Here is a 12,425-nt window from a genome sequence, read left to right as displayed (position 1 = left end):
AACCACTGAGTAACATGCATGTATTTTCACTCAGGCTTCATTTAGATTTACATACGTCTTTATCAGCTGACAAACACTTTTCACAGGGATGCTGGAATATGCAACAGGAATTTTTCTTCACGTGTCAAATAAAGAGGTGTGAACCGACTGTGATCCCATGAATTGCTTTAGCTTTGTTTTAATATTCAACGAAGGACAAATTGATATTTGACGACTAGAACACGGGATGAGGAAAGCAATGCCACTAAAATACTCTAAACACTCACGGTCCAACCAAAAAGCTCATAATGATACAAAATACAGTTAAATAAAAGAAAAGTGTGAGGATTCGCCAAAGTAAGCCACTATTTTATATTTTTTGGTGTCGCTTCATTATGACGTTTCATAAAACTGCTAATCAACTAATGAAACGTCCTACCATTACATTTATGCTGCTGCTGAAGGGCGCTGAACTGATGCAATGACAAGGTAGTTATGTACTTATGATTAGGTCAACCGGCAAAGTCACCACATGCAACACACAACACATGACTCTGAAGCATCCGAGCCTTCAGAGTTGCTCATAATAATTTAAAATAAATAAACAACAACAACAAAAACAAAACAAAACCCCACAAACCCTCTGTTTGCCTCAGTGTTGTGGTTTACTAGCTTTATCTAACCCTTGTTGCGTAATGTTACTGTCAGCTAACAAAGTTAGCTCACGGTGGCTAACAGTGATGACATAACTAATAACATACAAGCGTTTCGCCCAAACCTACTCAAGCCGTAACGTAGCAGTTAAGCCTCCTGCTCGTTATTAACGTAGCTAAGCTATATTGTGTAACGCTCTCTTACTTGTATGGGGAGGCCGACACTGCCGCCAGTACACCGACGATTCACCTTCAATATGGAACTAACATGCGGGAAACACGTGGTCGCCTGTCAAAGTCACGTGACAATGTCATGTGCCGTGTTAGAGACTTTTGGGAAATGTAGTACTGTATTACCACCAGGCAGACAGGTATGTGAATGTATGGTAAACTTGTTAGACGCATGCTGAAATTATTCTCAGTGCTGAATATTCAAGCATTAACTTATGTGTTGCTTATTTATTGATTGGTTTACCTTTATTAGCTAATTTGATTTTTTTTTTTTTACATTAACTTACATTTAAAATTGAAACCCTTAGCTAAAATTGCTTAAGACGATGCTAAGTTTAAGACTTCTTTTTTAGTTAGTTTGTTAGTTAGCTAGCCAGCTAGTTATCTGTCATATTCCCACACTGGGTCAGGCTATTTCAAATATTCTGTTTGAACTGAAAAGAGGGATCACAAATAGTTATGTCCAACTAATGTCCCCTTTTGATTGTTAAAGGTTTTTCATAGTTAAGGTTTAATTTGGCCAAACAACCAAAACAATTGTATTTCTTGTAATAGGTAGGGCATCTATATAGTCCTACACAATGTAGGACAATATATTTGAATAAAAGACCCAAATATCACATTACAGATGTAACACCAAGAGAAATGTTGCTAAATAAATTATGAACTATATAACTATAACTGCCTATATTTCCACTAAAAAAATACACATACACATCAAGTAAAGAAAGCGATAATATGAAAAATACATTATATATTTACATTTACTTAGACAGTATAAAGAAAACCTGCTTGGTATAGAGTACAGAATACATCTGAAAATGTTTCAAACTGTACCTAATCATTTCTTATTATTTTTATTAGTCCTTTATTTATCCAGGTAAAAAAAATCTCATTGAGATTAAAAATCTCATTTCCAAGAGAGACCTGGCATCATGGCAACAAAAGTCACATACCACATAGGTATATAACATTTAATTTCTACAGGTGCTAATGCTAAAATGTTCTCAAATTCCCATTATATTATGTTCTTCTGTTTTCTGTTTTGTAGACAGACAGAATTAGTACATTAGAAAAAATGTACAAAGGGCAGCTGACATTTATGATTCAGGATATCAGGTTCATCCACATGGTCGACATCACCAAGCATGAAGTTCTATTGCACCGTGCTATTAATGATATGTCAGTGCTGGATGATTGCAGATTATTGAGTCCAAACTCAAACATTTAACTTTCAAATGTTCACATTTGAGTAGCTGCAACCAGATTTTTAAAAAATATTTTTATCGTAAAAGTTAGAAATAATTTGTTGCAGCATCACGCTTCCTATAAAACCTACGCTTTAGTAATGATCAAGAACGTGTACACTCAGAAAATTAACATCAGCACTGCACAGATTTTATTTTTCTACACAACTCTGTAAGATATTCTGTTGTGTAAGACGCAGTTGCTGCTGGTGGGCGCAATATACACAATGTTGCCTCGGGAGTTTTGGAATATGAAAAATGTTCATTTTCGGACCTGCAGTACCGAAAGGTATGTGTGTGCTTCAACATGTCTACTGGGTCTATTGTGCGTCACCACAACAAAGCAATGCGTAAGCAGCGGCACAGAGTCACTTACTCTAGTTTGAGGGCCAGCTGTGTGCTAGATAAATAAGCAAGTAAGCATATTGTTCTGTGCTGTGATACATGCACTTCCATTTTCTGCAGTCTTTGCTATGCTTTCCACTGTATTACTGTGTATATGACACATATATAAATGCATATGTTGTCTGCAATTTATGCTCAATTTGATCCAAATACTGTTTTGGTGTTCACAAATGGAAGACAGGTGGAGAGCCACAGTTTGAGTCCTGATCGCCCGATGCCTTGTTGTCCAGTTGGCAGAAAACTTTCAGCAGCTTCTGACAAATGTAGGCCTCCTATTTTACTATTGTTTGATTAGTATTTGAAACAGAGAACTTGTGACATACACTGAAAACAAAGAAGGGCAGTTGCAACTAAACTGCAGGTTGGGTTACTCACTGAGCTGCTTTTGTCATGGCTTTCTAACAACCATGCAGTCATCCAAAGCATGCATCGGGGACAATCTGAGGTTCAGTATCTTGAAAAAGAATGAACCGAGTTTCTGATTAGCAAACAACCAAAAGTACCTCCTGAACTACAGATGTCCTGAATGTGTTGTGTATGTTTTAATGCCAGAACTGGAAGTTGAGGTAAATGGCTTACAGAGTGTGTAATGTGTTAAATCCATTGTTTGTATCCTATATTAATATTGTTTTACTTAACTTTACTAGATTAACCATAGCCAAATACACCAAGAAAAAAATATAATACATTCTTAGTCATAGAAAATCACTGGAAAAGCAATTTATGTTGTTTTTGGAATGTCGTAAAAACTAAATTCCTTCCTCGCCTTCATTAATTTATTCGTTTTTGGTTTCAGTAATCATTTCCTCTGAAGCAAACCTACACATCACCGTCACTCAACCAGATCTCTGCCAGACATTGCATTATTATTTGAAGACATGTAGCCTGAATTCAGCGCTTAACACTTACATGTCAGTGAAAGTGAAAACTACATCAGTATGACATCCAGTAATCTCGTAAAAGTCTTTTTTTACATTTGAGGTCACAAAGGACTGAAGCCTATTTTAGGACACACACTGAGGGAAAGAGACTGTGCACCTGGACAGGTTGGCACAGGTCTAACACACACACACACACACACACACACACACACACACACACACACACACACACACACACACACACACACACACACACACACACACACACACACATCAATCACGTCAACAGCATTTCCCTTGCAAATCTGCAAAGTCTGGACTCTAACAGAGAGAATTTTCTTATACACGACCATTTTTATTGTTTCCTGTACCCTTCTCCACAGGGACAGTTGTACAAAGTTATTAAAAAAGATTTCATCTCATAAAATGTAGCTCACATTATTAGACACATCCCATGGCCTAAGCTGCCAGTAATTCACCTTACCCACTGACACGGTCTCTAAGTTAATCCCACTGTGCTGGCACAACCTCTAATATCAGTTTTATTTTTCGTTTGCTAAACTAACAAGTTTGCAATGAATCCCACCCACCCAACAGAGTTCAAAAAAGATCCAGGTAAATCATCTCCAAATTTTCCATTTTGTCATCCAGGGAAATAAATATTTCAGCCTTTGTTTTGTTTACTGTTACTGATGTGATATGTGCAAACAAACAACATGGGAGCTGGCTCAAAGCTGCATGCATATGTACAGTATCAGGTAACACAGTACAGGGTTTAATTACATCCCCAGTTAGAGGTGGCCCAGGTTGAACTTGTCCCTGTACATGCTGCCAGATGTATATTTCACATGACAATAATTGCGATCCCTTCCCATCCCCTGTACAGGCACACACCCATCATTGTCTTTGGTATTAATGTGAGCTGGACCTTGCCCTCTTGACACGGCTTGATTTATGTGGGGATGAGACACAGATACTGAATAGTTGATGAGCTGGGTGAAAAAGAAAAGAAGTGTAGGGGGGGAGTGGGGCAGAAATAGAGAGAGGCAGACGGAGAGGGTGCGGAGGGAGGGAGGGATCGAGCAGAAAGGCGGGTATCCACTCGCCTCGCTCCGCGCAGCTTCAATAAGCCCTGAGGTTGGGAGGCTTGTTAGAATATTACCTTGTGACCAATAGGAGAGGTCAGAGCTGGTAGAGTCAGGCTCTACTCATCCTCAGAAGAGGCAGAAGCAGCAGTAGCAGAGGGGAGGATGGCATTCGGCTGATCACAGGGAACTAAAGTTGGCCATGGAGAAATTGAAAGGTCCCAACGTAGCATGCACCAAAGCCAACTGTGGATGGAGAGCCCTGCTTCTCCCGCAACTGAACAGACAGTCCCTGTACGTGTACGGCAGCGAGGTGGCCGTGGAGAAGGAGTGTATCCGACAGCTGGAGAGTGGAGTCTTTGTCATTCACCCTTTCAGCCTCATGAGGTATTTAATATATCTGATAGATTGAGGTCAGTCATGCATATCACTTCCACTGTTTCTTTGGTCTGTCTCTGCAAGTTTTTATAGTTAACCGATTACTTAATTTCTCCCTTACATTTAATGAATAATTATACATGTTATAGTTCAGTTTTTGGAGTATTTACCGGAAATACAAAGGTGCAATGCATTAACTTGTTCCTTTGAATATCATTAGAATAAGTGCATTAATGAAAACAAATATAGATACTGCGTATAGATTTACTGAGTACCATAAGTTTACCATATTACATAAATCACACCGTTGTTGGATGAGACAGAAGAGGAATTCCTCTTGAGTCCTCTAGGTTAAACTTTTAAAGTGTTAAATGCTAAACAGTATTTATTCATCCAGTCATTAATTGGCAATGAGAATGATTTTCTTCTGATATCACAATAGAGAAAGCCTTAGAAATAAAGCCGACAATAAGATGCATTATTTTTAGGATAAAAGGAAACAAGTAGATTTTAAAGTGACGCAAGAAACCTAAAAGAACGATCCAAGGTTTATAAGAAATAACCGAGTTAGAAGAAAAATACGGACCTATCAAATGACTTCTTTAAGGAACGCGTTTTCACAGAGAGCTGGTTTTGTATTATATATGCAGGATTGCTAATATTAGTCTGTAAGATGATCAGATGGAGGGAAATTAGAGAGGGAATGAAACAATTGAGATCAGAGAGCAGAGTTATTTGAGCCTGGCAATCGTACCCTGGCTGAGGAGATGTACACTTACATTATCAGAGTATTTAGTGTGCATGAATCGGCTTGCCTTACCGGCTATCTAATGAGTTCTTTTAGCAAATGATGTGAGACTTTCCACTACACTGTGACATGGAAAATAAGAGTTACTGGAAAGTCACACATATGTTTTTGTGGTCATTCCTCCCCTAGGAGTTACTACATCTTGATCATGATGGTCATCACATTTCTGAACCTGATTGGGATTCCCATGGAGATAGCCTTTCTGGACGGAAACAGCGGGCTGGCATGGGAAGGCTTTAACGTGTTTTCAGACACTTTGTTCCTAATAGATGTGGCACTGAATTTCCGGACGGGGATCATAACCGAGGACGCAGAGGTGAGAGTGGCTATATTCTATTTTCAGACACAATCTGGAAGTCTATAATCCGGGTGCAGACGAGCGCATACATTCCATCTCTGCACCATCTGTAATCTACTCGATACACGAAAGGCTAGATTAATGGCATCCCCCTTAGCTCCTGGACACGGGCGAAAACGGCTACTGCTGTTTGATTTTGTAACGGGGATTATGATGTTGTGGATGAATGAGAAGTATAACATTTCAAATTAAGTATTATGCGCAATATGTCCTGTTTGTTTTCGCTGGCTCGTGTTTCGTGACTTCTGTCTTCCTAATGGCCCATCTGTGATGTTTTTCCTGTGTTTATTCTCGACCGCACATCTGGTTTTGCCAGATTTACTCTTGGTCTGCTTGAAATATTGATGCATGTGCCTCTGTAACATTTTCAGAACCCTGCCAAGCTCGTCTGACATCACACTCACTTACTTTTGGATGAACTCGCCAAATATTGTTTTAGTTCGAGTGTTAAATTATACATGCGATTGTAGCACATGGTGAACGGCGCCTTCATCTATCTGCTCACTCTGCTGCTCTGTTCTGTTTTACAGGAAGCAATTCTGGATATCAAGCGGATCCGAGTCAGCTACCTGAGGACATGGTTCATTCCAGACGTTATAGCAGCTTTCCCAATTGGCTACATACTGCTGTTTGCGGTAATAATAAAGAGGAAGAGGCAGGAAAAGCCAACACTGTACTTCTTCTGTACTGTATATGTTAGCACTTAGAAAAGCAAGAAAGCGTTGCTGACACTTAAGCAAAGTTATAAATGAGCAAATGAGGTGGATTAAGATTCTAATTGCAGCATTTTTAATGTACAATGTCAGGGACTACATTACCACAACGATGACAACCCCTCCAAGACCAACAAGATGATGAGGATACTGATGTTTGTGCGGATCCTCAGTTTAATCAGGCTGGCTCGAGTCTCCAGGCTGGTCCGGTTCTTCAACGAAGTGGAGAAAGTAAGTTTAAATGCCAGAGAGTCGTCAAAGCTCACCTCTGAAATTCAATCAGCCTTTCTCCTCCCTGCTGCCGATACTTTACGACACCGGGCTCTAGTGACAAATCTGACACTTAGCAATGTCATGCTCGTGCACTGATGGGCGATATGCTTATTTTCTAAGTGAATTTGCCTGTCGGTGTTTAGTAAACAGTAAATACAGAAACACTGGGCTCAATCAACATGGGTTTATGTAACAAATGGTCAATATAATGACAGTTTCATATAGAACAACACTGTTATCTCTCTGGCAAGGTGTTTTTATTGCATTATCTATCTAGTTGCAATAATAAATGGTTTGTAGTGTGTGTTTTGTTGGGGGTTCCCATAAATCCTGGAAACTTTATGCTGTGCTTTAGCTGTCTTTCTCTTTTGATGAAAGCTGCCTGTCTCATCTCTAACAGATCGTGCAGCCAAAAGTCTGGGCTCTGTTCAGGAATCAGATCATGGTAGAGTGGCAGGCTGAGGGTTAATGTAGTGTTTTATCAACACGTCGCTCGCGTTTTGGAGGTGTTCTTGTTGCACTAAGCTTCTTGTCCGTTGTGGCAGTTTGTGGCATCTGTGGGTAGTGTGCTTTTAACTGACTGGTAAATTAGGTTTGGATCAAGAAATCTGTCCTTAGAGCATATTTTGAGTTTATTAAAAAACATTATCTTTTTTTCTGAAGTCACATTAAGCTAGAAATACAAGCAGCTGAATGATCAAACATGTACATTGGCACAAGAAAATGATTAAACCATTAGCCCACATGTTCCTCATAGTTCACACATCAACGTCCCACTCCAACTTTGAGCTTGTCTTCTTACAGCAGTCGTGTTCTCTCAGCCTTCCTTTGCAATTACCATTATTTTACTTGCAAATAAAGTCCATTACATATATTTTACTCTCCACTTGTGTAGGGTTGGAGCCAGCTGTGATAGGGTGAGAGGCAAGGTACACCTTAGTTAGGTCATCAGACCCATCACAGGGCTAACAAATGAGGTGGTTAAGATAATCTGACTAAACTGCCGGCTCACTTACAGCCTAGCTCCTCATGTTTCTCGTACCATCTGACCTCGCTGTATTGAAGTGATCGTGCAATGTTGTATATTTCAACAATGAACAAAACTATTAAAGTAAGACCTGGGTTCTAATAAACCAGAACGATAAAAAGGTCAAATTGATCCTTCAAGCTTGCCCAATAAATAACTAAATCATGGCTGTTCCACACCCCAAAACAACAACATTCATATGAGTGAATATGAATCCTTAATACAGTAGAAAGAGCTGGCTGACCCTAAAACAAGTGTACACCCTGTTTGCTGCTGCAAAGATGTCCACTCGGTCAAACACTCTATCAGTACAGTGTAATGCTGTGTATTACCCGCTGACCAAGTGTCGTGTACCCTTTTCCTGACAGGTGTCAAATGCAAACCTGGAGGTGGTTCGCCTGTTCATCCGCATCATGTCTCTCTTCACAATGATTTTCCTGCTGTGCCACTGGAACGGATGCATCCAGTATTTTGTGCCTATGCTGGAGGAGTTTCCCAACGACTGCTGGGTCCGCAAAGAAAACCTGATGGTGAAGCTCATTTTACACATCAGTGCTTACTGAGATGTTTTGTAGCTCTCGCTTTGTCTTCAATGTAGACAATTAAGGACTGTAAAAATGCAATAATGAGAAAAAGAGAAAAAAAATTAACAATGTTAACCTAGAAGCCTGTCTTACGATGATAAATAATAGACAATAATGATTGAACCTTTCCTTTCAGAATGCCACGGTCATCGTTAAGTACTCATGGGGTGTTTTCCGAGCTCTCTCCCAGATGATTGCTCTCTCTTATGGCTCTATGGACGCTCCAACAAGTTAGGAGTTTAAGTTTTCTTTCTCTGCCACTTTAAAAAGCAAATATGATCTATATTCTCCCTCAGATGTGAACACTCAACTGCACTGGCATGTCTTTGTTTTGTTCTCTAGATTATGTTGAAATGTGGATCGTCATGGTCAGCATGGTGTCCGGATGTCTGATGTACACCGTCCTCGTGGCCAATGCGACAGCCATGATCGCCAACCTTGACCCAGCGGCCAAGGAGTACAAGAGCAAGGTCTTCATGGGTGACACTTATACTCCTTAAACAGCAAGTACAGTGTAGAAATAAACAGGTTAAACCGACTAAAAACGGGGGGGAAGCACTGCACAGTATATACGTTCTGCTTGGCTAAGATGCCCTAAGCAACTAAAGCCATGATTTAGTTCCTGGCTCACCAAACCTTTGTCATTCCTCTACTTTCTGTCAATTCTACCTGAATTCTATCGGAAATAATAGAAATTAGCAGTAGTGAAAATATATTGAGTTCCTTTCAACATATGTAATTTCTAAATGAATTTTTTCCTGATTAATTTAGACTTTTTGTAGTTAGATTGAACTTTTATTGACAAGTAATCACTTATCGTTATTCTGAATTCAATTGTTCAAGTAATATATTTAAAACTTATGATATAATCTATACATGGTAATCTAATGTAATATATTCTATCCATCTTCAACAGATGAGCCGTTTGGAGCACTACATGGCCTTCATGAAGCTCCCTCCAGAGTTGCAGCTTCGCATCAACAACTACTACCAGGCTCGCTATGGAGGGAAGTGGTTTGATGAGAAGGACGTCATGGACACCGTGTCCTCAGCACTCAAAGAGGTATAGATGGGGTTATTGCTAATCTCCAAACTGGCTGAGATTGATTTGTTTTGGTTGATCTCATATTGATATCTATATGAGATGTCATCCTCATACATACAGATTCACAGTTATGCTTTTGTGTATCTTGGTCACATTCACTCAGTGTACATAAATATCTGTTTTTCATTCATTCTTTAATCTTGCCTGAACTGAGTGTGATTTGTTGTTTCTTAGCTCACGTCTATCTTCATTTGTCATACCAAGCTTTGTGTTTGTTCATTTGTGTGTATTTTTCAGCAAATTGTGACAGTGATGTGCAGCCGGCTGCTGAGAAACGTGCCGATGTTTCAGAACAGAGATCAAAGCTTTATCAACACCGTCCTCCTCAAACTGCAGTACGAGGTTTTCCAGGAAGGAGACATCATCGTCCGACAGAATGTCCCGGGCGACCGCATGTTCTTCATCGATCATGGCCAGGTCCTTGTGGAGACCGATTCCTATGAAAGGGAACTGTGTGATGGAGACTTCTTTGGAGGTGAGTTGGATTTACTCAAATATAGTTGCTGCCGGTGTCTAATAATAATTCATGAGCTCTAAGACAGGCCTTGCAAAACAATAAAAAAAATAACTGGTGATGGTTAGGGGTTCAATTTTAGGCATGTGTCATGTGTTTAATTTGAAAAGTTTCCAAATTATTTCCTCTGCAGAATATTTATTATTTGTTTGTTTTTTTGTTGCCATTTGTGTTTTAGAAGAACAGTGTTGAACCAAAGTGATTAAATCTTCTCCTTTTTTGCCAATTTGGCTGACTTCTTTAATTCTCCATCATTACATGCGCACACTTCCAAATCTTTTTGGCAGCAGATCTCTGCGACGTTTAAAGCTTAGCAGGCCTCCCTCGGACAACTCAGCTTTAATTTAGGATTAATTGTCAGATCTCATCCCCGTCATGAGATTTTATTTGCTCATTAACCACAGTCTTACGGACCCTTCTGTGTGTACAGAGACATGTGTGCTGAACAAGGGCAAACATCTGGCCACAGTGAAAGCACTGACCGACTGCCAGTGTTTCTCTCTGTCCTGGGACGACTTTCAGGATGCGCTGGAGGGCTTCCCAGATGTCAGGAAGGACTTGGAAAAAATGGCTCTGCTCAACTCTGATGGTGGACTCGTGTAAGAACAAAAACAACACTTGGAATTACAGTATTACCTAAAAGGACGACGCGTTTCTTGGGCATTTTAGGTAGTTGCGTCATGGACCATGAGACTCACCCACATGGACGCCAGTTGGACTCTTATTCAAGGACATTATGGAAAGTTTTAAAGTCTTTCAATCTAGGAATTATTATGTCTGCTGATCCAACAGTTATCAGTAATAAACAACAGTAAACATGGTGAAGGATTTGATCTCAGCCACCTTCTTCTCCGTATCCCAGTAATGAAGCTTATCCTGGTTTAGTGTTTACATGGAACACAGAGAAATCTGGTCATTCACATCCTTATGGTCATAGGAAATACTTATCATTAATTCATCTTTGCTGTAGGCTGTATGCACATGTGCCTGCTAGCCTTTCACCCTTCCACTATCTTTTTCATTTTGAAAGACAACACTTACGCTATATAAACTAGCCATTTTTGTTGCTAGGCAAATCGTTTCTGTTACGTCAGCTGTATAGGTAAGCAGCAACAAGAAACTGGGCACTCCGGCTATTCTAGGATTTCTCTAGACTGGGGTAAGTTCTTAGACAGGTTATGGAAATAAACAGGATTTTACATTCATACTAAAATACTCAGTCAGTGCATATTATTTGTGGCAAAAGAATAAAAATTTGGTCAAATGTAAGCAATAAGGAGAGCAGTAGTTTTACACTAATTTGGCTGTTGGAGGAACTTATTTATGCAAAAGGCATACAGTAAAATTATTGCCAATTGTTTCAAATAGTTATCACAGTTAGGGACTGTTGTGGAGGGCTACACCAATAATAACAAATAATTAGTGCGGCCATCTGGAACAGTCCGTATCTCATGTGGTCCCTTGGAAAAATGAAATGCCCACCACTGGTTTAGACCAGCTGTTTTATCTTTGATCTACCTGTGAGTGCTCCTGTTCATGATGGATGTTTTGCCTCAAAACAGTCGTAGTGTGGCTAATCGTGAATATGCACTTTTGACTGTCTGATTTCTTGGGTTCTTAACCTCTTTGAACTTTTTATTCCCAGATCTCAGCAATTACATTTACTGCCATGTTAACAGCTCTGCACTGTGCACAGTAAAGACACTAACTTTTGGTTGATGAAACGTTGAGTTTCTCAGGTATTTGGCTTTAAACTATTAGACAAAGAGAAATTTTGGTCTTGTGCTCCTCAGGTGACCATAGTAATAAAAATCTTCATGCAGTCCAGCTCAGATTTTCTTTAAATATTTTAAAATGATGAGCTAAAAAATTATGATCACCTCTCTAATATGCTCCGCCCTGTGGTTATCTGGCACTTTGTGGCAGATCCTCAAAGTCCTGTGAGTTGCAAGGCGGCGCCAACGTGAATCCAAAAACGTTCCCTCAAACCTATTGTCACCAGGTGACAATAGGTTTGAGGGAAGTTGTTACTAAAGTGTTCCGACCCAGTTGTCTGGCCATCGTGATAAAAATCTGGTCCTAGTCACAGACTCTCAGGTCTACACATGCAACTTTTCTCCCACATTCAACAAAATGACTGTGAGATCACTTATTGTCTAATATAGCTCAGAGAATCATTTCATC

General features: G+C 39.7%; 1 protein-coding gene across 1 annotated transcript; it reads left to right on the top strand.

Moving 5' to 3' along the window:
- The first annotated feature begins 4,518 nt into the window (after positions 1–4,518).
- hcn5 (hyperpolarization activated cyclic nucleotide-gated potassium channel 5) lies at positions 4,519–11,066 on the top strand. Its single transcript, XM_026144606.2, has 10 exons — positions 4,519–4,868; positions 5,797–5,983; positions 6,556–6,660; positions 6,832–6,969; positions 8,407–8,568; positions 8,759–8,852; positions 8,965–9,092; positions 9,539–9,685; positions 9,965–10,202; positions 10,672–11,066. The coding sequence occupies exons 1-10, from the start codon at positions 4,684–4,686 to the stop codon at positions 10,842–10,844; spliced, it is 1,557 nt and encodes a 518-aa protein (XP_026000391.1). The 5' UTR covers positions 4,519–4,683; the 3' UTR covers positions 10,845–11,066.
- The last annotated feature ends 1,359 nt before the right edge of the window (positions 11,067–12,425 follow it).

The sequence above is a fragment of the Astatotilapia calliptera genome, chromosome 16, assembly GCF_964374335.1.
Source record: "Astatotilapia calliptera chromosome 16, fAstCal68.1, whole genome shotgun sequence".
Taxonomy (NCBI): Eukaryota; Metazoa; Chordata; class Actinopteri; order Cichliformes; family Cichlidae; genus Astatotilapia; species Astatotilapia calliptera.
This window is presented reverse-complemented; position numbering and strand designations above follow the sequence as displayed.